The sequence below is a fragment of the Huiozyma naganishii genome, chromosome 1 (genome assembly GCF_000348985.1).
Source record: "Huiozyma naganishii CBS 8797 chromosome 1, complete genome".
NCBI lineage: Eukaryota > Fungi > Ascomycota > Saccharomycetes > Saccharomycetales > Saccharomycetaceae > Huiozyma > Huiozyma naganishii.
In genome coordinates, this window is record NC_035922.1 from 757,070 (window position 1) to 781,671 (window position 24,602).

Genomic DNA, 24,602 nt, shown 5'->3' on the forward strand with positions numbered 1-24,602 from the left:
ATTAGTGTCTATTTCACAGACCCATTCAACAGAAGAAAAAGGTCTATTAGTACAGACCTCTTTCCCACATCTCTTCTATTCTTTCTTATCTCAATCTATTTGTTTTCTTTTTTAATATATACAAACATTTTTCTCTTTCCCTTTGTTTATGTTTTGCAAATCTGACACAACGGGTAGGGCAGCACACTAACTACTGATGATGACCATGGCAGCGCACAGCTTTGGTTGGCTGTTAAGAGGCGTTGGGGGCACACGCAGGCACTACAGCACCTGACACTACTACTTGCAACTGCCCCTTCCCCCACATTAATAGCTACACCGGGCTGAAGAACAGACGGTGTCCAGAACGACCTTGTCTTATTGGCCCATGAGACGGCGCTAAGAGTGCATAAAGAGGCGTTAACCGGAGCCGGGTAACACAACCCTGCAGTTGTCGAACCCTAACTTTGCTGTCTGCCCTCTCTCGCATCCAAACCCTAATTTCTTATCCCCCGCTTACAGCTATTTCCCGCTTCTGCACAATACTGCGTTGTGATTGGCTGTTCCCCCACTGGGCCTGGTTTCAGCGACTTGACTAACATAGTGGAAACACCGAAAACGCGGGCTTCTCTCTCTGGTGCTAAGAGGAGAGTGCGCGCACATTATATATATATATATATATATACGTGTGTGTGTTTATACGATAACAAGGTTGCGGTCGATTTGACATACGTGTTTGTGACAGTTACAGAGGAGACGTTTAAGAAGAAGCAATTTGTATTCTTTATTTGACGGAGTCTCTAGTTCCTTTTTTTGTTGTTCGATTCCCTAATTGACAACGAACACACACACACAAACACACAAACACAGTATAGTGAAGCAAGCCAAAGAATATGTTGTCGAGGGCTGCTAAATCATCTACGTCTGTTCTGATAAGACACTCTGCGAAGAGATACTTACAAACGACTTCCACGTGCGCACTCAGATGCAGTCATGTGAGGGGCAAGTCGCAAATACAACCCACTCAGCAACGTCTCAACGTTCCACAGAGAGGGGTGGTTACGCACAGCGTGCAAAATTTCCAATTTCTGGGTCGTCGGTATGCGTCGACGTCGGTCCCTGTGCCTCCTATGGCCGAATCGCTGACCGAGGGGTCCCTGAAGGAGTTCACCAAGAACGTCGGTGATTATATCGCGCAGGATGACCTACTGGCTACCATCGAAACAGATAAGATTGACATAGAAGTCATCTCGCCAGTGTCCGGTACCATCACGAAATTGAATTTCAAGCCAGACGATACGGTCACCGTCGGGGAGGAGTTGGCCCAGATCGAGCCAGGTGAGGCCCCAGCTGGTGGAGCTGCTGCAGAGACTGCCCCTCCAGCAGAGGCCGCTCCAGCAGAGACAGCATCAAAGGAGGAAGCCGCCCCTGCGACTCCCCCACCAGCTGCTCCAGTGGCGAAATCTCAACCTAAAAAGGATGTGGCTGCTCCTAAACCAGCCGCTGCTCCAAAACAGGAGACGACCGCACCGGCATCGTTCACTCCCTTCGCTCGCAATGAATCCAAGGTTAAGATGAACCGGATGAGGTTGAGGATCGCTGAGAGGTTGAAGGAATCTCAAAACACAGCAGCATCATTAACCACTTTCAACGAGGTCGATATGACCGCGCTTTTGGAAATGAGAAAGCTATACAAGGACGAAATCATCAAGAAAACGGGGACCAAGTTTGGTTTCATGGGGCTGTTCTCCAAAGCCGTGACTCTAGCCGCCAAGGATATTCCATCCGTTAACGGTGCCATTGAGGGTGACCACATCGTGTACCGTGACTACACCGATATCTCGATTGCTGTAGCGACTCCAAAGGGGCTTGTGACTCCAGTCGTCCGTAACGCTGAATCCCTGGATGTTTTGGGGATCGAGCAAGAGATTGTCAGATTGAGTCAGAAGGCCAGAGACGGCAAATTGACTTTGGAAGACATGACCGGCGGTACGTTCACCATTTCTAACGGTGGTGTATTTGGCTCCTTGTACGGTACACCAATCATTAACATGCCACAGACAGCCGTCCTAGGGCTGCACGGTGTTAAGGAGAGGCCGGTGACCATCAATGGTCAAATCGTGTCTAGACCAATGATGTACCTAGCATTGACTTACGATCATAGACTACTGGATGGGAGAGAGGCAGTTACCTTTTTAAGAACCATCAAGGAGTTGATCGAGGACCCAAGGAAAATGCTGTTATGGTAATCGTTTCTATCGAAAGTCCGTATTAATTTATTAACTCTCTTGTTTCGAATTTGGCGGTAAATTTTTATTTATTTTGCTCGATAAAGGGGTCCGCCCTCAAGTCAGGATCAGTTAGTGACGTAAATGATTATGTATTTCGATTCCACTCGGTGATTGTGTATTAGATATCTTCTCAATGCCACGTTGTTAATTATATATTCTATATGAACTCTGTATCCAGATATCTAACTTTTGAAACAATGCAATCTTCCTTACTAGCTAGGTTGAATTTTATCATATCCCCCCAGAAGTAAGACAATTTTTCATTACAGAACCCCATGTAATCAAACACCTCTTCGTTGGGATCATCAGAGGAGGTCACTCTATTGCTTCCCTTATCTGGGACGTGCGCCTCAATTTTTGCTGATGCTGCCTCCAGTTGACCGCTCTGTAGTATGGCCCATACCGACCAGAACAACTGAGATGCAGCTCTCCATTTCAAAACAGAGTTGTACAGTTTGACAATAGAAGCTTCTCCCTTGGAATCACCGTGATGCAAGTGTGTCGAGTAGTGGTATAAAAAGTCCAAAACTTTTTCTTTACTTGGATACTGTTCACCATGGCACTTATAAGATTCGTCAATTTCATAGTCATGCATGCATTCAGTCAAAAAATTTGCAAGATCAAACTGGATAGCGTTGACCCCGGAATACTCGTAATCGATCAGATTAAGATTTGGAATATCATCATCCTTCGTTTTTGAATCCAACAGGATATTCCCCTGTTGAGCATCGTTATGGCAAAATTTCATTTGCTGGAAACTTTCGGCATCTTCTTCCAAAAGCCAGTTTTTATAATTTAGTACCGTCTTTTTGAATGTAGCCCAATCTCTACATAGCAAAATCTCAGTCACGTTCTGGTGATCCCTACTGTCTATCCATTCTCCTCCATTTATATTCTCAATGATCTCAATCCATTGGCCCAATTTATACCAACACATACCGTCACGATGGTGAGCAATTTCCTTATCTGTAATCGAAACCAAACAGTGTAACGCTTTAAATTTTTGAGCAAGAACTCGGTATACATTTTGCTGCACCATTTGCTTAGCAGACACACTTTTGAACCCTTCTAAGAAGTATTCCACTCTTCCGTTGTCAAAAACGTAAAGCACATTTACATATCCAACCACTGGAGGTACTCTCGTTATGTTATTAAACTCTTCAACTCTATCAACAAGCGATTCCAATTTTGCTCCAAATATCCGAACTAGGTAGCTTGTAGAAGTCCCAGAAGAATCCCGGATCGACAACTTGTAAATGACATTAGTCAATGCACCTTTCAGCTTGACAATTTCATAATTTTGACAATCATCAGTCAGGAGTGATACCAGATTATCTGGAGCATCTAGCGGTATTGTGACATGCAATCTCTTCATATCTTCAACATTTACTGTCTGAACAAGGGAAACTTCAGTAGCGACTATAAAATGTAAACAAACGCGGTTCTTATCCCATCGACGTCTAGAATACGGCAGAAACGACTTGAAAGAAAGATCGAGATCCTGTTACCCGTCTCTTCCTTCCTCTAATTTGACAAGAGTTTTCCTACAGTTTCCTTAGAAGTACTCGTCTCGAAAGAGATTATTCAAGTAAGGACGAAGACAAGCTTTTAGTAGCCGGCGCATTTGTGGTTCAAATACGCCAGGAACATGATGCTTTCAGATGTATGAGCTGCGAAGGCTCGTAACCACTACAGTCCTTCGTTTGTGACACTTCCTCAGTCGTTACCCGCCGTCTTTACATTCTTGGGCCAAAAATTTTTGCTGCAAAAAAACTAAACTCCGGGTAATGATAATATCTCAAAAGGGAAAGCAGTATGTTGTTCCCTTTGGGAAAAAGATAAACATTGAATTAGAGGTTTTTCGCTTTCTCATATATGGATGTTCCTCTCAATTACTACAAGAAATCGATAGGAGGATTTTTTACTTGTACGTTTTTGGTTGAAACATTTGGATTATCCCTTACTTAACCACCTGTATTATTTCGCTCAACTATAAATCGTGGATAAGAACAACTGTCTCCTAGCAAGCCTTTGACCAGGTGAGATCAATTACAGAGGAGGGACTTTACTGCTAACTAGAATATAATAACTGTCGCTACAACAAAACAATCTCATTACAAGAGAACTATTAAAAGAGTGTCTCTGAGAAATCAACCACCATGGATACCCGAACTAGAAATAACACCTGGGTCATGAATCCAAGTGATCACCTTGACAAATTTGATTACAATTTGAAAAGTGAAGAAAACTTGATGGACAGCCACAACAACAATATAGACGTGGACAATATCGATCCCTTCTTGGATTTAGATACGGAACTAAACAACTTTTACATGCCATTGGACGCCGAAGGCTCCGAAAATGGCTCCCCCGCTGATGATTTGGACAATTTCGATTCGTTGACTGCACTGCCAGCGAACGAGGCGATAAATTGGGATGACTTCGACTTTGACGTTTCTCCTACCGCTGATGCAATGCAGGGCCAAAATCTGGACAACTTAGGTGTAACTGAACTCGATAATACCAACTTAATGGTTGACGGGTCGATGACAACGTTGGAAACTCCTTTGCTACAAAAGCAGAAGGAGTTGAATGAGGCCTTACTGAGACAGCGAGAGGTGAATTCGAAGCTGGAACGAGAACTGAAGCAGACTCGTCTACAGCAGATGAAACTTCAAAACAAGTTGAGAGAGCAGGAAAACCTTGCCAGCAAACGGTTCGCCTTAGGAGATATCACGTCTTCGTCGCGGCTAAACCGAACACCTTCTGGGAAGGAGAATATTTTCGCTCAGGCGAAAAGTGCAAACTCGTCCCCAAGCAAGAAACAGCACACCTCCAAGTTGTCCTTCGTCTCTCCATCGTCGAATACAACGGTGTATGGCTCGCCAAAGAGAAGGACTTACCGAGCGAAAGCAATGATACTGAATAAAGATTTGGAAAACAACAGGAGCGCCGCTAAGGATCAAAAAATTAAAATTGATTTCGAGACCTCATTGGCGCCTACAGTTTTCAATAATAACGAGAATGCAAGCCTGTACTCGTCACCAACTCAAAGCAGAAGACCCTCGATTGCGTCTTCCCCTGTGCAACCAGACTCTAGTAATGTTTCGCCCGTCGTGCATGCGGATACAAGACGCAACAGTACCAAGAGAAATTCCATCACTTTCATCCCACTAATAAACAACTTCAACAAGAGATCGCCTTCAGGAAGAAAGAGCTACACATTAAATAATCAAGACAGCCCTATCAGGATAAAAAGGCACGTAAGTAAGGGCAATACGAGAGACCTCCAACTGCCCCCACCTTTGGCGAATGAGAATATCAAGGGGACCAGTGCGTTCAGAGATTTGACAAAGGCCCCACAGTTGGCACCCCCCAACGAGTTTTCTAGTGTCATTATTGAGGACTCGCCAGTGTTGAGTCCAGACCAACCGGGAAATACCGAGCTGGAATGGGACCGGGAAAGCAAAGGAAGTTCCCAGGAACCTGAAAGTGTTTTCGTCATGTCGCAGACTTCTTCTCCTGTTTTGAAGTCGCAGGGCCATTTCGACGGAGAATCGCCAACCTTTGGTTATCACAGCAGAGATATCGACACTCTACTGCCGATCAGTCCCTTGAAGATTACTAGGAAACGAACCACTCTTCCTAGGGGGTCCATTGACCGCTACGTGAAGGAGCTACCAGACAAATCATTCGAATGCCTGTACCCAGAGTGCAAAAAGCTGTTCAAAAGAAGGTACAACATACGATCTCATATACAAACGCACCTCGAGGACCGGCCGTACACTTGTGACTTCCCCGGCTGCACGAAAGCCTTTGTCAGAAATCACGACCTCGTAAGGCATAAAAAATCTCACTCCGAAAAAGCGTACGGTTGCCCTTGCGGAAAGATGTTCAACAGAGAAGATGCCATGATTGTTCACCGCAGCAGGATGATCTGTGTTGGTGGCAAGAAATACGAAAACGTGGTGATCAAGCGGTCACCGCGAAAGCGCGGCAGACCGAGAAGGGAGTCATTGACAAGCGATGAGTTTGATGATGAAAACCACTCAGTGGATGAAAACAACCGGGGCGCGACAGATATCACTCTGTTCTGATTCTCAGTTACTGGTTGAATTCAGTTTTGGGAGCAATATACATTCTTGGGGTAACATATATGATAATATCAATAATATTTTCTTTTTATAAGCAATCATGTGATGGTAATCGATGCTAAGCGGAAACAAATTTTCTTTCTTAGTTAGTCCCGTTCCTGCAGCAATTGTATCACATGTGCGTCTTACTTCTCCTGTATTTCAATTTGGGGACTGTGTCATCCATCGCCTGAAAGAAGAAAAAAAAAGAAGTCCTCTCGACGTTCTTTAGGATATCGGGAATATGATATTTCAATCATAACCTCGAGAGTAGATTGAAAAACAAATTGAGAAAAAGACGATGTCGAGACTCACGATACTAAGGCTTCTTATAACCCTTAAAGTACCGGCTGCTGTAACGGAATTCCGCTCTTCTGCAATACACGGACACACACACAAAAAAGGAAGGAAATATGCAGCCAGTCACCGCTGCGGCGTTTCCGTTTGCAGTGCATATCATAGTGCCTTTCTTTGACCAGATGTAATGAATAACACGTTTTGCTGCATGAAAAGGTACTTCAAGGGTTATTCAATGGCATAGAGTGAGGAGATGAGGGAAAGAAAATTTTTATCTCTGCAGCAGTAGTCAACGATGCGACGTCTGTTGCTCACATATATAAGATCCTTGAATGACCAGGCAATTGAACCATCCAGAGTGATGGATAATTACAAATCCTTTTTTGGATCATAAAACAGACGTAACAGACAGTAAGACAGTCAGAACGCTCTCTTTTATCATCCTCATCGGACAAATAATATAATATGGATCCCATCACGTTTTTGCTTTTCAAAAGAGATGACGACAGCGGTCCAGCGCCTGCCTGTGCCGATACTAACGAGTACGATGGTCGTTCCAATTTGAGAATCCTTTCCATCTTTATAATTCTGATCTCATCGGCGATGGGTTCGTTCTTCCCCATTCTGTCGTCAAAATACTCTTTCATCCGCTTGCCAGACTGGTGCTTCTTTTTAGCCAAGTTTTTCGGTTCCGGTGTTATCGTTGCTACCGCGTTTGTGCATCTGCTACAGCCAGCAAATGAAGCATTGACTGACGAGTGTTTAACTGGTACTTTCCAGAGTTATCCATGGGCGTTTGGTATCTGTTTGATGTCTCTGTTTCTTCTATTTTTGATGGAACTGGTCAGTCATTATCTGATTGCCAAAACGTTTGGTCATGCCGCCCACGATCATTCTGACTTTGGGAACTTTGTTAGAAAGGACTCCAAAGAATTGATTGATGAGTCTGATAGCGAAAGCTTGCACAAGGGAAGTCTCAGATTTGAAGTCAACTCAAATTCTGCCCCGGAAGAAGACATCGAAGAAAACCCTCACACTATTTTAGGCAACTCGGATAAAATGGCGTCTATGCCTGGGAAGGGCCACTACGACCACGCGGTATTCCATCAGGACCCAGCTCAACTAGGAAGTCCCCTTGAGGAGCCGAACAAAGAAAAGTACGCCAACCAAATTATGGCGGTACTATTCTTGGAATTCGGTATCTTGTTCCATTCTGTCTTCATCGGTCTGTCGTTGGCAGTCGCTGGTGACGAATTTAAAACACTTTTCATTGTTCTGGTCTTCCACCAAATGTTCGAAGGTTTGGGTCTGGGTACTAGAATTGCAGAAACTAAATGGCCAGAAAACAGAAGATTGACACCATGGATGTTAGCACTAGGTTTCACGCTTACAACTCCTGTGGCGATCGCCATTGGGTTGGGTGTCAGACACTCCTTCATTCCAGGTTCCAGAAAAGCTCTTGTGTCGAATGGTGTGTTCGACTCGATCTCATCAGGGATTTTGATTTACACAGGTCTCGTTGAATTAATGGCACATGAATTCTTGTACTCGAACCAGTTCAACGGTGCCGACGGATTCAAGAAGATGATCCTTGCGTACGTTATTATGTGTTTCGGTGTTGGTTTGATGGCATTGTTGGGTAAATGGGCTTGATGGGGTTTTCCCAGGGACAGTCCCGATATAATTTATTATTTTCACAATGTTCTTTTATTTGCATTGATAAATATTTCTCCGTTAACTTGCTGGGCATACTACTAAATATGATTTTATAGAAAAAGATAGATCCTGTTAGCGTAAGACTCGGTTGTTGATGTGGGCTAGGGTAAGACTAGGTAGTTATATAAGTTAGCTACTGTTAGTTATTATCTAAGTATATACTCTAGTCGACCCGTTAGGTTGTACCTTGCGATGATTATTAGTAATCAGTTATTCTTGGTTAATTCCCGTTGTATTCCTTGGTTCATATTCAGAGAAGCTTCAAGGCCTGAGACGATCCCGCATGGTTTGATTATATATGATTCGGAAGTGTCTGTAGAGTGCACTTATTGAGCAATTCCCTTACCCGAGTTCACAGTGTTCCGTGCTGTTGTATAATTGGTAGCCAGCCAGCTATATTCGGGGACTCCCACAAATTATCCTCACAGATCCAAAGTGATTTTTTGAAGTGAGACTGGTTATATACTTGTATTAGATCATGTACCTTCTTCCTAATAAAAAATGCCAAATATGCTTCGAACGCAATAGTGGTCATAGTAACTACTTTGGCTCACAATAACTTTTTCAACCCCCCCTACAAGTTGATTTCAGGACCCAGACATTGAAAAGGCGAAGGTGAATCTGTTCTTCTTTCTTGTATTTACATGGTATGTACGTTTCTCTTTAAATTTCGTGTTGGTGCGGATTAATTTATTCTACATAATACTTCACCTGGAAGTTTTTTCTGCACGGCTTCCCCAATCTCCATCACGTCTCCAGCGTTTCTCACCAGAATTAGTTCTCCAGGTTGCAAAGGTTTAACGTTCCTTATCGTCGTCCCCAAGTACAGTTTTTTCATCTCCTCACTATTCAAGTGTATCCTCACACTCGGCTTGGATATCAGTTGACATTTGCTCAGAACAGGCCTATTATCCCTATACTTCAGTCCAATCCAGAGCCGTCTCGTGGCAATATTGTCCGGTGTAACTTCAACATATTCCTTATCCGGACCCTTTGTCGACCCCTTTTGCAGAGACGACAAGAACCCTTGCTTGTATAAGTTGTATGCGAACTGTAATTGTAATTTAGTGTATGGGATTGAAGTCAACGACAACCTTACACGAGTGCAATTTTGTAGATGCGCACAAGTGTGTGCCAATGTGACCAAGGACATCGTTAACACCACAAAAAACCACTTGCCCGTTGATGTAACCTAACGTCGAGGTCTCAAGTGCGTTTGGACCTTCTTCAATAGGTTTCGCTTTTGCTTATGTCGTTTTCTCGAATGATAGGATAGATATTCTTCAAAAAAAAAATCGCTATTTGTCGTTTTTTGTCAGGACTCAAGCAACAAGTTACAGGAGCAGAAAGGATTATGTAATGCAGGATTATCTACCTGCTACACAACATCCCATTGCGCAAGGCTGCTAATAATAAGAACGGAAGAATAATATGCAGAAGCTGTTGTCTAGCCATAGGCTTTACTATCCTGCTTCCGTTGCAAAAATGAGATCAATCAGTATGTGTCAGCTGCGTCCGGTAATTGCGCACACCTATAAGAGATCGTACAGTTCTCCGGCAAAAGAGACTGTTTCCAGTACAAAGAAGAGTGAGGAGGCTCCCGGCTTCAAAAAAATATTTCTCGCGGCATTACTCGGGACTGGGGTCTTTATCCTTGCAGTAGATTCTCTCGACAGAAATCAACCAAAGACAACGTATACTGCCGCCGAATACGAAACTGTGATGAAAGGGTTGAAGCGTAGAGTTACAATTTTTGAGCCAGGACAGGTCGATATCGAACTGTTATGTGGATTGGATGCAAAGCAAATTGCGGCAATTGTAAACTCGAAAAAGAAAGATCAGTTGAAAGTGATTGATCCGTTAACGGTAGTTGAGTCCTTTAGAACTACCAAGGATGGAGTATATGAGGCGTTGCTGAACATCGAACGGGATAAAAACGGTGAAAAAGAGTATATATACCACTTACCGACTGGAATGCTGATATCTCTATTATCCAAGTACATCAAAGATAATTGCCAGGTTGGTGATACAATTATTATTCAAGCTTTCCCTCTATCAATGCAGGACGCTATCAAATTCGAGAATGAAGTAGCAGTAGTAGGGAAAGTTTTTATTTCAAAGACCGAAAAGGATTCTGATATTTGTCAATATTTTGAAACTGTCCACAAGACCCATATAGTTTAATTGTAGACAAGTGTGTGTAGCATAATAAACCATGTATATATATCTCATCGGGGCTCTCTACAATGCCATCGCATGCCTCAATACATTTTTCTCATGCAGAAAGCAAAAAAGCAAACAAACAAAACAATATAATGAAACAGCCGTATGGCACTACATTTGACAAGAAACATTGAAGGGGACCATGTCTCATTCGGTGAGTGTTCTACCGTACTTGGTCAAATTTGCGCCAAAAACTCCTCATCAATTTGATGGATATATCAACGTGCACTCTTTTGATCTGGATCACACGTTGATCAGACCTAAGAGACCCAAAGCGACCTTTGGAAACGCGCCACACGATTGGAAGTTCATGGAATATGATACCGGACCAGCGATAAATAAACTGGTTGAGATATTAAAGGCTGACACACATGCATGCTTTGTGATATTCACAAATCAAGGTGGTGTATTGGCGGATCCATCAACCTCTAAGAGTTTCCTGAACTTTGAAAAGAAGATCTTGCTTATTCTGAAAGCAGTCGAGGCAGTTGACTCTGGGGAAGAATTTCTTAACAGACTGTGGATATATTCTTCTACGAAAAAACCCGCTGCATTATCTAAAAAGATACCAACTCTGAATTCGAAGCCCGGTAAGGTAAATAAACACAGTACTTCTGGAAAATCCAATTTGAAACCCCTAGCTGCATTGATTTTACTCTCTGAAAAGTTTGACGAGATGAGGAAACCAGCAACTGGTTTATTTGTTGAATGTAATAGAGATCTTAAAGAGATACTTAGCCCAACAGATGGCCCAGTGAACTGGAAATACTACTGTGGGGATGCTGCGGGGAGATCTACAGATTTCAGTGATTCTGACAAAATCTTCGCATTAAATACTGGAGTTTCATTCAAGGTACCTGAGGATATATTTAATAAAAAGTAAGTCTATAAAGACGTAAAAACAAACGTTTTTCATGGTTGTCGACGCTCTTGTTTATTTTTCAGATAGTTCATTAATATAAGTGTGGATGTAATGAAAGCAGCAAACAAGGCAAAACCTTCAATAACGCGGAACGTATGAGCATAACATTCAACTCCAACTTTGCATATAGTATCACCTGCTGCTGTGTTTAAAGTAAGGTCGCTTGCCAAAATAGTGGAAAACAACTTCACTGAGGGTAAACCTCCGGTTGTTATGATGCCCCACAAGGTACTGAAGCTCGATGTTCCGAATGTGTCCGCTACAATAGAAGGGAAAGTACCAAACATGATCCCGAAGGCATATCCAAAAAAAATTGAGGAAAAATACAGTTCTTGCAAATCAAAACCTGCACCATTTTGCTGTGCGATTGGTGGTGCCTCGGAAACTTTCATTGCACCAAATGCAAACAGGAGCGATGCACTAAAAATATTCCAAAGACGTTGAGAGTTATATCGTTTAACCAGCATATCGGATATTGGACCTGATGAGAGTCTACCTAAAAAAGATGCAAACGAAATCAGAGCAACATGCGATGCTTGTAGTTTTGTGGCGTTGAAGTTGGGCGGTAATTTATAACCCATAGAATTGATCTGTGCTTGCAGAATAAAACCAACGGAGTAAATATATGTTTGTCCGATTCCTTGCAAGGTAGCAACAATGATACAATATGCTATAAAGATCGGTGATTTGATACAATCCCACACCGGTTTATCCACTGAGCTTGAATATTTGTAATCTTCATTTCTTTCTGTTTCCTGATATTCCTGATCCAAGCTTTGCAGTTCAATAGACTGCTGCTCGAATGATGTAGATCTCCCTTCTCTAACGGTGGAATAATTTTTTCTTGAAGGAGGCGTCTCAGCATGATAATGCAATTTTGTATTCGATCGGTACGTACTTAGGGAAAACAAACGCGCAATGGAAAACGTTCTTGAGATATTCTTTGTTAAAGAGTTGCCAATAGGCGATTGCCTATCTGTAATGACATTCAAATCAGACGGGGTCACCTCGATTCGATCACTTCCATCAGATTTGGTTGGGGATAACAACAAGCCAGTAGTCACTGTCCCAAGAACGGTATTCTCGTCTTCACCAGATTTAACGGAGCTTAATTGTCCAAGGTGCTTTCGGTTCCCAAATTCGAAGTCCCATATATTCAAGGTAAAGACCCCCCCAAAGATCATGGACGAGCATGCAACCAATAAAAATAAGAACGTGGCAGCTGTCTTATCCTTAAACAACCTAGAACACAGGAAAGAAAACAACAAGCCAGAGAGACCGTATAATGACACGGGGAATGCAGCTGCTGTGCCTCTTCTGTTTGGAAAGTTCGCAGTGCAAACCTTCATGGCCGCGTAGAAACCGGAAACAGATCCAAACCCCACCAACACAAGAGCGAAAGATACCAACAGAACTTTAGAGAGCATATACCTGTAACAGATGTACAGTATTAAGTATGCGAAGAATGTACAGACAGAACCGATCAGACATGATAACTTCGGGCTTATATCGACAACCATACCGGCGACTGCACCTAACAACGCACTCCCAATATTGATCGACAATGCAATGTTACTGCTTTGTTTGATCGGGATATTGCATCGAGATAGTAGCTGAGGCGCGTAATATGAGTACAAATAAGGAGTACCAGCTCCTAGTGCGACGATGTTACTTCCTATAAAGCTCTTCCACAAGAGTGATGGGGGTGGTGATCTCACCATCAATCGCTATCTTACTTTTATTTGTAGCCACACAGCTATAGAATAACAGTAAAAATATGCGGGAACACTTGTAATTGACTTTTACTGTGCCTCTTATTGTGTCATCATATAGGATTTTCCAATCACCCATTCTTTTAAATCTCTGAATTCGCATTTGAAAATAAAAACTGTTATGCGCATCCTTTAAGATAGATATAGAGATGGAAATTTGGTATATTTAAATAGTTCAAAGAGTAAAAGACCCTCGACAGGTGACACTACTGTATGACCATCTACTCAGAGGATACTCTGGTACATATCCTTTTGGATTAAGTTTAGACCCGTATTAGCGAAGCGGTGTTCTAGTTCTTTCGAAGAATTCGAAAATGGAAAGTATATCTGCCTACAAAAGCGGTGCTATTGTGGAGCATGCTGATATATGGGATGACGTTAATTGTTTGTGGGGATACATTTATGAAGACCGAAAAGCTGAGAAGTGCTCTATACAATTCCATTCTTTATTACAACGAGCTCAGCGGACAAAAGATCCTCGACTGGTGAAATGCCTAATGTCACTAAATGCAGCAATGAAGAGTACCGACAATGAGCGAAAACTTTTACTGCGAACGTCCAAAGTAGGCCAAAAATTATACCTACCGATAAATATCCATAATGCAACACCAATTCCTCAAAACCCAGAGTCAAATTGTGTTTCCCTAGGAGCAGCAAACAATTTAAGCTTGAAATATCGATTTCTCAAAACTTTAACTGCCGATCCCAATTACGATGCTATACAACAGTCACCAGATATTCCAGATTGCTCTTTAGTGGCGTCACTTATTAACATTAGAAAGTCATCAATTAACCTACCCCCAATTGAACTACTTCCAACTATGCACTATAACATTAACTTACATTTCAACGGATCTGACGAGAGGTTGGTTTCTGTTGATCCGAAAAACATACCAACAACTGAGGACAGTTCCCAATTATCTTTAAGGAGTTCAAATATTGAGGATAAAATTGTGGAATTAGCGTATTTACAAGTCATAGGTGGAACATATATGGCAGAGGGTTCAAATGCTGCGATTGATACCTTCAGAATTACTGGTTTTCTACCAGAAGTGGTTGTTAGCACTAAATATGACTTCAAAACACTAAAGAATTTCTTTAACAGTGGGTCTTGCCTGATGGCAGTTGGCACTGGCAAAGAATCTGGGGCATTACGTGACACGTTGCTGGCCAACCATGACTACTGTATTGAATACATTGATACAGATAACAAAGAAATTTCATTACTAGATCCGTTGGATTCAGAACTCCGCATCAAAATATCTGCAGATGACTTTCGAAGGAAAATCCAACAGGTGTACATTAACTGGGACTATCACCAACTTTTTGCCCACAGACAATCGTTCACCTTTTTTTACGATTCGGCTCAGTGCAATAAGTTTAGTAGCAATATCGACAAACCGCTGTTTGAAGTGGTCAATACTTCGACTGGGCGTGAATCTGTTTGGATATTACTTGAAACGCATATAAGTGAGAGCAAAGAGGCCCGCACCCAAGATATTGCCTACTTGACGAATTATTTTGATAGTGATATTTTCAAAAAAATATACATACCTGAAGGTTCAGCAGCGGACCTCGGATTGCATTTGCTCAAACTTGAATTAAAACCTCTTGAAAAGTATAAATTGCTATGCTATTCTAGCAGTTCGCATTATTTCACCATCCATTTGCATTCCATTTTACCAAATATCAAATTTACAAGAGCATCACAAAGACGTAATGCAGCTTCTGTCCATTTTGAGGAAGAGATATCAAGCTTGAATACGACATACGCCTCTCCTTACTATTTCACCAATCCAGCATTTAAGCTGAAAATTGAAAATCCAAAGGGAACAAAAGCCCCACTTAATGTGGATCTACAACTGCTTTCTGAGATGAAACACCTTCCATTGAACCTCCAGATATTTGAATATTCTGATTGGCGGCTACAGAAACCCATCTTGTTTGACAACTATTACGACCCTCAGCATTATAACAGGTTTGGACTCCCGCTGAATACAAGCATCGATTACGTAGTGGTGTGTTCGTGCCAGAGTGACCTTGTTTCTCACGAGTCCTTTAAATTGGTGGCTTCTACCAGCTCGAGCAAAGAAGAATGTACGATGACATTGGAACAGGTTTCGTTGAAATATGGCGGACTCCTACACCAACAGTCGATGAATATTCTATTTGAGCAAGGGAGAACAAGAGTAAAAGTATCTTTAGCATGTGACCATAACAATGAGTACTTAATTCGTGTGATACCTGACCCTGGAACCTCCGTCGGTGTCGCGTGTAGTATTTTTGAGGAAAAAACACACTCGGAGATATACCACGACAAACAGTTTTACGATAAAGGTATACTCATCCCTCATTTACGCATCGACCAGACGCATTCACCGGTGCTTCTCTTGGAACTGGAGGATATTCCGCTAACAGAGGCGAAATTTTCCATATTTGTTGGTTCCCGGTGGAAGGTTACGTTGTCTCCTCATCCGTAAACCACGGATGCCAATCGACATTAATGTTAGTTACGTATTATGCAGCATCATATACAAATATATATATATATCCTCAAAAGCGTATACACAGAACAACTACAGCCGTGTATCACAGGTCGTTCCAACCGAACAACCAGTTGCTCAAAGCGTGAACAACGCCTGTTTGCTGTTGTTTCGAGTTGGAGTCTTGCTGGCGTAATCTGTCCTCCAAATTCTGAAGGAAGTGATACTTGTTGTCATCTGTATTATGCAGGAACAGTGACTTGCCATCCTTGACTGTCAACTTCTTGGTGAACGGGAGACAATTTTGTGTAGCATTGACACGAGATGGGAATGTGCTACCGTTATCTCCCTGTGCTTTCCTCTCCGTTGTATCACCGCGTTGATTCAGTACTGAATTCGAGTTTTGTTGTTGCTGTGATTGAGGTTGCTGGTGTGGAATGACCGCCGCTATCGATGGCATCTCCCCAATGTTATCACTTGCTTCGATCTTACACGAGGCCAACTGTTCCACTGTTTTCTTACTGTATGGGATGCATCCTATCGGGGCCCCACCCTGAACGGTCCCGTTCTCCTGTAGCGCACGTAGTGCAGATGCCTCCGAGTCGTATGTGAGCTTCACCCACCCGTCCCCTGTGTATATAGGGTATTTTCTGGCCTTGACGTTTTCTTTACCGCCGCGCTTCAGGTTCGCGATATCCACACCCGAGGGGCTTCTAAGTACTTCAAAATCTTCCAAGATGTTCCCAAAGTGAGAGAAATGCTCAATAATGCGATTTGAAATGGACTCTGGATACCCAAACACTATTACTGAGCTCTCGTAAGATTCCTTTGTCATTCCCAAGGTTCTCGTTTCACCCGAGGCAGACTCCCCATCTGTTGCCGTCGATGGCGCTACCCCTGTTGCATTCTCTTTCTGTGAGAGTCCCTTGGAATCCTTCTTACCTCCAAATATCCCACCGCTCTTATTATTTGAACCGCTGTCCTTGCCAAACACGCTGCGTGGGGTCCCCGTATGCTGTTGTTCATGCGGCGCAGGAGATGACCAAAAACTGGTCAACTGGTTCCCATCAAGATAGCTTTTGTCTGGCAGCATCGTGGAGACATCTCCCCTTGCCCCACTGGACCCTTCCTCCTCGCGTTGCCAATCGAGGATCGACAGCGTAGGAGGCACGTCCCCCGTGTCGTTGAGTATGGCCTCTGGATTGAACGTGTTTTTGAGAGACTGATTAGGCGTCGCATCGTGCCCGCTGTGCTGTTTCCTAGAGCCAAAAGTGACGCTGCTGAACCCTGCTGCGTTCGCCGTGTCCGTCTTCCCCGTACCTGCCATTGCGGACGCCGCATCCCCATCGCCCGAAGACCTAAGCGACCTCTTCACTATACTCTGAGGGATTGTCCTCTTCCGTGGATTATTGAACCACGCCGGGTCCTTTTGCTCCTGCTGTTGCAAAGGTTGCGTGTTAAAGGACATACTGTTGGGGATCGTTTGCATCCCTAGAATGAAGGTGTTCTCCTGCTGTGTGCCCTGTCCCTGCTGCATCTGGTGCTGCGACTGCTGTGAGTGTTGCTGCTGTTGGAGGGGCTGCTGTGTGGAGAGAACAGCCACGTTGGCGAACCTGTTGTTAGCATCTTGCATTGTTAAAACAAGTATGGAAAAAGGTCAAATGTGCAACACAACGTAAAAAAAAAGCAAACAGAGGTAAGCAATATATTTGAACCTGAGGGACAAAGCGGTTATGCAATTGACTGATCTCAAAGGTGCTGGTATGTTCCTACTCTTTGTTATACAGATGGCTGTTTGTATTTTCAATTTTGATGAATCGAAGAAATGAATAAAAAAAATTTTTATGTACTTTTTTTTGAGTTCTGGGTAACAAAAGAATCAACAATTGTGATAGCGCCGCTAAAGAGCGCTGCAACAGTTCGACTAATCCTCGCACACTCTCACAAGGACCTTACCCTTGGCCTTGTTGGTCTTGAGACGGTCGATAGCTTTCTGGAAGTCTTTGAAAGAGAACGCAGAATCGATCACGGGAGTGAATTGTCCCTTCTGGATCATGATGCTTGCCAATTCCATGGCCCCAGACTCGTTCGCGCAAAACGAGTGAGAGAAGTTGAATTTCCTCCATGGGTTGAAGATACGGATCGCATCTTTGTAAGGGATGATATCCTTGTAGTGCTGTTCGCTGCGCTGGTACTTCAATTTCCCGTCCCCCGCGATCGTGTTGTAGTACGAGTGTTCACCGATGGGTTTCAACAGCTCTTGGATCACTGGGTAGTACTCCGAGGTGCCCACGGAGTCGAAGATGAGGTCGAACTTGCCGTGCTCCTTGACGTACTCGCGGATCTTGTCCATCTTCCCCGGCTGGTCGTACGGGATCAGCACGTCGAACCCGGCTTTCTTGTTGTACTCGACGGAACTGGACGAACAAGTCCCCACCACACTGCGGATCCCTAGTCTGCTCTTGCAGATCTGGATCAGACACTGGGACACGGCAGTGGAGGCGCCGTTCACGAGGATCCGGGATTCCGGTGTCCATGCCTGCTTCTTGTGGAAGAGCACCGCGTACGCGGTCCCAAACACGAGCGGGTACGATGCACACAAGTCCCACTGGGTCCATTCCCCTATGTTATCTTTGAAGTGTTGCATGTGTGACAGCGAGAGTTGTTTCTGCGGGTTCAAGATCAGGTAATTCGTCATGGCACCCCTTTCGCCGAGTAGATGCTGGTAGTTCCCGTTAATGTGGTCCCCCACGTTCCATTTTGGGTTTACTTTGGCACCCTTCCTTACCACTTCCCCTGAAAAATCCCTCGAGTAAGTCTCCAACCCTGACCCTGAGACCCAGGGACTACAGAAGTCGTGGACGAAGAAATCGATTGGGTTGAGGGCGACGGAGTGGACTTTCACGACAAGCTCTGTGTCTGAGTAGCAGGTGTCCAGGTTGAGCTCCCGCGTGGTGATAGCAGCTGGGGTTGAGTTGTTTACGAAGGTGACTGACTTCTGTGTCACAGTGGCGGACATGGTTTGTTATTGGTGTAGTAGCAGAAATATCGAAAACAAATCCCTGTTCTAAGTGGCAAATAAGTGTTGTGTTATTATTATTATTATTATTATCATATATATATGTATAAGAGATGTGTAATAAGATGTCACAGCCCATCCCGTTACATAATCACGAGAGGCTAAAAAAAAAAGGAAAAAAAAGAAGAAGAAGGAAAAAAAAGAAGGAGAAGGAACAAAAAAATAAGGATGCTGCCAGACACCCAAGATACTGATACTTTCCCATCTCCCACTTGACTGCAGGATAGGATGAGGGGGCTGCGTGTCTCCCCTTACCTCTAAACTCTGCTCCCGAATGTTATCAAAGAATAAAAAATCAAAGATGGCCGTCATATTTGCTTGTTTGCCACTGTATCGTCCAACTCAATCTTGTCGACCAAACCTGTGTCCACATTGTAGATGAGCCCATAAAAGTTTATTTCTGGCCCTGCACTCTTCATCGTTGGCAATTCTTGCAACTTTGCAATTTGTCTCTTAACGTTCAAAATGGCCAATTTCTTCCCCAATGCCAACAGGTCCGTTTCCTCCTCTCCAGCAAGGTTGTGCACTCCATCGAACAACTCTTGTATATCTTCCAAGTATTTGTAGAGGGTACCACACTGCTGACTAGGTTTCTCGAGAGCTTGTCTCTGTCCCAATATGCAAGTGTTTATCCCGCCACAGTCTGTGTGCCCACAAACGACTATATCCTTGACACCAAGACAGTGTACTGCGTACTCCAACGCGGCCTGTGTAGACAAATCATTCTCCTGGAACACATTTGCCACTGTCTTCACCGTGAAAACGTCACCTTGTTTGAAGCCAAGACAGGACTCGTTGTACCGAGCGTCAGAACACCCGAGAAAGAATGTATGTGGGTTATGTTTCGCAACAGCCAGCGGCGTAAACACTTTAGAGTTCTCTTGCTTCGTTGCTTGAACCCATTGTTCGTTGTGCGCCAGCAAAGGATGTTCCCCGTTGTAAGTTTGTGGAAATAGGTTAGCAGTAATATCTTTCCCCATTGTGAATGTGTTGTGTGTGTGTTGTGTGTGTGTGTGCTTTACTTTAGACTATATGCACCAAGACAAGATGCCACAGACAAACCACGACCAATTTGATTGCATTGAATCACAGGTTTATATACACAACCTCAGGGATGTACGAGAAGAAGAAGAATGAGCCACCCTCGAAGCGCAAAGAAGACTGATGACTTCCACCCTGTGAACACACACCCAACTCATAATGATGTAAATGTCTAGTAATACTGCCCTGCGATTGCGTGGGTAGTTGCCCCCACTTTCTTTTCTTTACCTCTTTTCGGGTGTTTTTTCCCGCCATTGTCTTCTTGTTTCTCTTCGCTGCGCGTGATGAAATGTGCGCTCACAGAACGCAGCGCACAGCCCTTATCGCGTGTTCCTCGAACCGTCCACGGCTGCTACGGCGGGTTCTGTGCGGGCTCACGCGCGCCCCTTTCCATAACGTTGACGTCAATCGCGGAAAGGGGTTTCGTCACCGTGCGCGGACCGCGCACGGTAACAAAACCCGAGAAATTGCTTGGAGTGCGGGACTCGGGAAGCCTAGTGTCTCGAGGTTGGCGGCTGTGTTTCAGGGACCGATAAACCAACTCTATTGGCGGTCTTGGCAACACGCTCCACTTGCGACATCTGTGACGTAGTGTACCTCTCCTTCAAGGACTCGTACTGCTGTTGGTGAGTCAGAAACCGCAATACGTCCGCCACGTGGTCCGCGGGTGCGGAGGCGACGAGCCCGCGGAGCTGGGAAGTCTCTTTCGCGGGGAGGAAGAAGTGGGTTCTGCTGCCTCTCGGTGTGGTGTCGCGGGTTGGCTCGCCACGGGCGGTGCCACGTGACAGGGCGATAATGCGGGCCCGCTGTTGTTCCAATTGTAAGCGACCGTCGAGGGCACGCCGCTGGCCACGCACTAGACACCGCACAATACCACGGTACATGTGTTGTTTTTGATCCATACTGCCCGTTGAGCTTGTCCTTGTTGTCTGTAAACCACTGCGTAGGGAACAAACCCCACACGTAAATATGTGTGTGCACTGCAACGAAGTGCCCCATTGGTTGGAAAACTGGGGAACAGAGAGATAGCAGCGGCGGCCGGGCAACACCTCCCGAGAAAAAATACGTTTCTTGCTCCGTGATTCCACCGCACTCAGTGTCGCTATAATAAGATAATGCTCGTACACAATGATACTGCTAGGTAGAGCCTCAACTAACTAGCTTATCATCGGTATGTTGCGAAAAAGGTAGCAGAAATTGAAATATACATGGAATAGAGACCGAAAGAAGTCGCTATAGATCAGGGGAAAAAAGCCTAAAAGATTTGAGCAACCAACGTATATCAGAGCGGCTGACAAAAATGAATTGCATTGATATGATCAGAAATTGTAAATTGTATTGAGTTATCAATGCTGAAAAACGTTCTGGGAGTAATAGAGCCAATAAAAAAGCAGTTTCTAAGTGATGAGAGTTCTTTGCCTAGATTCCAGCTCCTTCCTCAGCATATCCATGAACTAATCGGGATTGCTTTGTCCAAGCATGGCCCAAAGTCACATTTGCTGCGACATTTGGTTACTACACAATTGAAGATGAAGGGTCTGAACGAGTGGGTAGCCATACAGAAAATACAGGTTCAGAAAATGATGAAGAGAATCTTGAATTGTTTCCTAATACCTGCTCAGTGGATATTGTCCAACGTCTAATGGCACTGACCAAGAAATTGAGAAAATGTTTTACTTTTAAGAAAAGTTTCAAGGACTGTGTGGAGACACTACCGCCAGGTGGAACTCAATTTTTCACTTGTTGGAACATCTTTTGAAAAATGTGGACGAATACAAAGATTTCTATGAAATCTAGATATCGATGATGAATCCATTTCCAGCTTTAGCGAAGCAGACTTTTCAACCGCCAAGACCCTTTTTGAAGAATTGGCGCCCTACGAATCTTTGACCAAGCTACTATCTTCGAACAAACCTGGTAGTATCTGTTATTTTCCATTATTAACCTACTGCAAGGAGATAGCATTGGTACAAGCTAAGAAATTAAGCAAGATTTTAGGGAGACCAGTCAAATTTTAAAAGTTTAAAGCGAAGTATGAAAAATATTTTGCTAAAGCTTGTGCTCCAAATTGTTACACTCATCTTGTAAGTGCAGTGTTTCATTATGACGGTATAAAAATTGTGGAATTTTCAAAAACTGTACCGGTTAATCGATACATCGAACTGGCCGATTTTGCATTCAAAATAATGAATATTGAATTGACTGGAAAATGAGTGTGAAGCAGGAAATGATATTTCGACGAACGGGTGTTCCGATTCTGCGAGAATGAAATATGTGGAAGGGAATTCCTTTGAAGACCATTATGAAGACGTGCAATTGACTAACGAGGACTTTATAAGAGTCCTAAAGGAACATGTTTTACAAAGAGTAAAGAGAGTTTAGGTGCTTCTGGAAATTGGTTTTTAAAAAAACGGTAAAGCGTTTGGCACATAAAATGAAAATAAAGATCTGTGTTCTAGACTATTGTTATTTCGAGTTGTTACCGGGGGATAATAGCAAGTTTCAGACCGTTGATAAATTTTATTTCGGAACAGTACTCTCCTGGGATATTATATCTCAGTGCCTTAATAAAACGAGGTCCGATTGGAATGATTCGGTTGTTGAAGTGTCCGACCACATTATTCTGCCGAGTGTTCTGGATTACCTTTTCAGTATCAATGTCACCTCTGTTGATAGTGAAAGAGGATTTTTGTTAAGATATTAAAATGACAACTTTGAATATGGTTGACAGTACTGCTCCACAGAAGACATAAATGTATGTGCTCCTGTAGAAGCAATCTTTTGCGCTGGGTTGTGTTTGCCCAGCTGTTTAATCCTTCCACTAATAGCAGATCCCGTTGGCCTTGGACAGCACATGAAATACAAACTGTTTCCAAAAGATATATATATATATATATATAAGTTGTGATTCGCGTCTACTGCCCAAAAAACTCGCATCCGGGTAAAATAGATGCTGTCACGTGCTCGAAATGCAATCTTCTCGGGTCTATCTTTGCTTTTTCCAAATTCGGTCGGCCACCCCGACAACGCGGGAAAGCCAGACTACGCCCGGCATGCACGAATCCACCTTCTCCGAGATCACGGCCCACAGCAGCTGACCCAATCAAAAGTGCAGCAACTGTTTTTCTTCTCCTCTTCTCTTTCGGCGTGCCTTCTCTCTCTCGAGGTATTGTCTCTGCTTTGATTCTGTGACGCTTCATATTTTTCACCGCTTTCATAATATGATCATACAGTTAGTACAAGACATTCATACGTACATACTTACACACACATATATATATATATTGGATCGATTGTGATAGGTAAAGTGTGCCTTGTTGATACTCCATCGATCCAGGGTGGACATCTATAAACTTGTGCACTAAATTTCTCGAGGAAGTCAAAGGTGTTCAAGATTTTACCTTTCTTTGCATATCCCCCTTAACTCATACATACAGAATCAATGCTTAGAAGACTAGTATCAAAGAGAAGCCTCGCTACATTGCCAGAGACTTTATTCCCCAACAAGTACGGTGGACGGTACACGGTCACTTTGCTTCCAGGGGACGGTGTAGGGAAGGAGTGTACGGACTCCGTTGTATCCGTGTTCAACGCGGAGAATATCCCCATCGACTGGGAAATCGTGAACATCTCAGGGCTAGACCACAAGGAAGGTGTTGCTGCTGCCGTGCAGTCGCTTCGCAGGAACAAGATCGGTCTGAAGGGCCTGTGGCACACGAGCAACGCAGACCAGTCCGGTCACGGATCCCTCAACGTTGCGTTCAGGAAGCAACTCGACATTTACGCTAACGTCGCCGTGTTCAAGTCCCTGAAGGGTGTCAAGACGATGATCCCAGATGTTGACTTAGTTGTCATCAGGGAGAACACGGAGGGGGAGTTCTCAGGGCTGGAGCACGAATCCGTAGAAGGTGTCGTCGAGTCCCTGAAAGTGACCACGTTGCCCAAAACGGAACGGATTGCTAGGTTTGCTTTCAACTACGCTCAAAAGAACGGCAGGAAGGCAGTCTGCGCGGTGCACAAGGCTAACATCATGAAACTAGGTGATGGGCTGTTCAGAAACACGGTCACCAGCATCGGTGAGAAGGAATACCCTGACATCGAAACGTCGTCGATCATCGTTGATAACGCATCGATGCAAGCGGTTGCAAAACCACACCAGTTCGACGTCCTCGTCACTCCATCTATGTACGGGACCATCATCGGGAACATCGGTGCTGCTCTGATCGGTGGGCCAGGGCTAGTCGCCGGTGCCAACTTCGGCAGAGAGTATGCCGTGTTCGAACCGGGTTCCAGACACGTAGGGCTGGATATCAAGGGCCAGAACATCGCTAACCCAACGGCCATGCTGCTCTCCTCAGCTCTGATGTTGAACCACCTAGGGTTGACCAAATCCGGGAAGAGAATCTCGGACGCTGTGCGCGAAGTGATTGCCGAGGGAGACGTTAGAACGAAGGATATTGGCGGTGATGCTACGACTACTGAGTTCACCCAAGCCGTCATTGAGAAATTGTCTCAGACACCTTGGTAAGGGTTCTCGTGTAATTTAACGCAAGACGAATATTAATCACAGCTTATTAGTATATACAACACATAAGAACGACGAACACATATCAATTAAACCAGTACTGAAAGGAATCAAGTACATGCAGATACTTTTCCAGCTTAT

The 24,602-nt window shown here is 43.9% G+C and overlaps 14 protein-coding genes across 14 annotated transcripts; 7 read left to right on the forward strand and 7 right to left on the reverse strand.

The window, feature by feature from the left end:
- Window positions 1-872: 872 nt before the first annotated feature.
- KGD2 (dihydrolipoyl transsuccinylase) lies at window positions 873-2,228 on the forward strand (the record flags this gene model as incomplete). Its single annotated transcript, XM_022609452.1, has 1 exon — window positions 873-2,228. The coding sequence occupies one exon, from the start codon at window positions 873-875 to the stop codon at window positions 2,226-2,228; it is 1,356 nt and encodes a 451-aa protein (XP_022462427.1).
- A 199-nt stretch (window positions 2,229-2,427) lies between these two features.
- Window positions 2,428-3,645, reverse strand: EKI1 (bifunctional choline kinase/ethanolamine kinase EKI1; the record flags this gene model as incomplete). Its single annotated transcript, XM_022609463.1, has 1 exon — window positions 2,428-3,645. The coding sequence occupies one exon, from the start codon at window positions 3,643-3,645 to the stop codon at window positions 2,428-2,430; it is 1,218 nt and encodes a 405-aa protein (XP_022462428.1).
- Window positions 3,646-4,429: 784 nt separating this feature from the next.
- Window positions 4,430-6,367, forward strand: SWI5 (DNA-binding transcription factor SWI5; the record flags this gene model as incomplete). The annotated part of the gene is made up of 1 exon (XM_022609474.1): window positions 4,430-6,367. The coding sequence occupies one exon, from the start codon at window positions 4,430-4,432 to the stop codon at window positions 6,365-6,367; it is 1,938 nt and encodes a 645-aa protein (XP_022462429.1).
- Window positions 6,368-7,165: 798 nt separating this feature from the next.
- Window positions 7,166-8,353, forward strand: KNAG0A05180 (uncharacterized protein; the record flags this gene model as incomplete). Its single annotated transcript, XM_022609485.1, has 1 exon — window positions 7,166-8,353. One exon carries the CDS (start codon window positions 7,166-7,168, stop codon window positions 8,351-8,353), a length of 1,188 nt encoding a protein of 395 aa, XP_022462430.1.
- Window positions 8,354-9,101: 748 nt separating this feature from the next.
- On the reverse strand, window positions 9,102-9,569 carry MRPS8 (mitochondrial 37S ribosomal protein uS8m MRPS8; the record flags this gene model as incomplete). Its single annotated transcript, XM_022609496.1, has 1 exon — window positions 9,102-9,569. The coding sequence occupies one exon, from the start codon at window positions 9,567-9,569 to the stop codon at window positions 9,102-9,104; it is 468 nt and encodes a 155-aa protein (XP_022462431.1).
- Window positions 9,570-9,847: 278 nt separating this feature from the next.
- Window positions 9,848-10,600, forward strand: AIM36 (Aim36p; the record flags this gene model as incomplete). Its single annotated transcript, XM_022609507.1, has 1 exon — window positions 9,848-10,600. The coding sequence occupies one exon, from the start codon at window positions 9,848-9,850 to the stop codon at window positions 10,598-10,600; it is 753 nt and encodes a 250-aa protein (XP_022462432.1).
- Window positions 10,601-10,781: 181 nt separating this feature from the next.
- TPP1 (polynucleotide 3'-phosphatase) lies at window positions 10,782-11,522 on the forward strand (the record flags this gene model as incomplete). The annotated part of the gene is made up of 1 exon (XM_022609518.1): window positions 10,782-11,522. The coding sequence occupies one exon, from the start codon at window positions 10,782-10,784 to the stop codon at window positions 11,520-11,522; it is 741 nt and encodes a 246-aa protein (XP_022462433.1).
- Window positions 11,523-11,551: 29 nt separating this feature from the next.
- KNAG0A05220 (uncharacterized protein) lies at window positions 11,552-13,282 on the reverse strand (the record flags this gene model as incomplete). Its single annotated transcript, XM_022609529.1, has 1 exon — window positions 11,552-13,282. One exon carries the CDS (start codon window positions 13,280-13,282, stop codon window positions 11,552-11,554), a length of 1,731 nt encoding a protein of 576 aa, XP_022462434.1.
- A 365-nt stretch (window positions 13,283-13,647) lies between these two features.
- On the forward strand, window positions 13,648-15,813 carry RIM13 (Rim13p; the record flags this gene model as incomplete). The annotated part of the gene is made up of 1 exon (XM_022609540.1): window positions 13,648-15,813. The coding sequence occupies one exon, from the start codon at window positions 13,648-13,650 to the stop codon at window positions 15,811-15,813; it is 2,166 nt and encodes a 721-aa protein (XP_022462435.1).
- Window positions 15,814-15,922: 109 nt separating this feature from the next.
- Window positions 15,923-17,449, reverse strand: NUP53 (FG-nucleoporin NUP53; the record flags this gene model as incomplete). The annotated part of the gene is made up of 1 exon (XM_022609551.1): window positions 15,923-17,449. The coding sequence occupies one exon, from the start codon at window positions 17,447-17,449 to the stop codon at window positions 15,923-15,925; it is 1,527 nt and encodes a 508-aa protein (XP_022462436.1).
- A 291-nt stretch (window positions 17,450-17,740) lies between these two features.
- YIM1 (Yim1p) lies at window positions 17,741-18,835 on the reverse strand (the record flags this gene model as incomplete). Its single annotated transcript, XM_022609563.1, has 1 exon — window positions 17,741-18,835. One exon carries the CDS (start codon window positions 18,833-18,835, stop codon window positions 17,741-17,743), a length of 1,095 nt encoding a protein of 364 aa, XP_022462437.1.
- Window positions 18,836-19,203: 368 nt separating this feature from the next.
- On the reverse strand, window positions 19,204-19,875 carry NCE103 (carbonate dehydratase NCE103; the record flags this gene model as incomplete). Its single annotated transcript, XM_022609574.1, has 1 exon — window positions 19,204-19,875. One exon carries the CDS (start codon window positions 19,873-19,875, stop codon window positions 19,204-19,206), a length of 672 nt encoding a protein of 223 aa, XP_022462438.1.
- Window positions 19,876-20,430: 555 nt separating this feature from the next.
- Window positions 20,431-20,838, reverse strand: FMC1 (Fmc1p; the record flags this gene model as incomplete). The annotated part of the gene is made up of 1 exon (XM_022609585.1): window positions 20,431-20,838. One exon carries the CDS (start codon window positions 20,836-20,838, stop codon window positions 20,431-20,433), a length of 408 nt encoding a protein of 135 aa, XP_022462439.1.
- A 2,540-nt stretch (window positions 20,839-23,378) lies between these two features.
- Window positions 23,379-24,464, forward strand: IDH1 (isocitrate dehydrogenase (NAD(+)) IDH1; the record flags this gene model as incomplete). Its single annotated transcript, XM_022609596.1, has 1 exon — window positions 23,379-24,464. The coding sequence occupies one exon, from the start codon at window positions 23,379-23,381 to the stop codon at window positions 24,462-24,464; it is 1,086 nt and encodes a 361-aa protein (XP_022462440.1).
- Window positions 24,465-24,602: the final 138 nt, after the last annotated feature.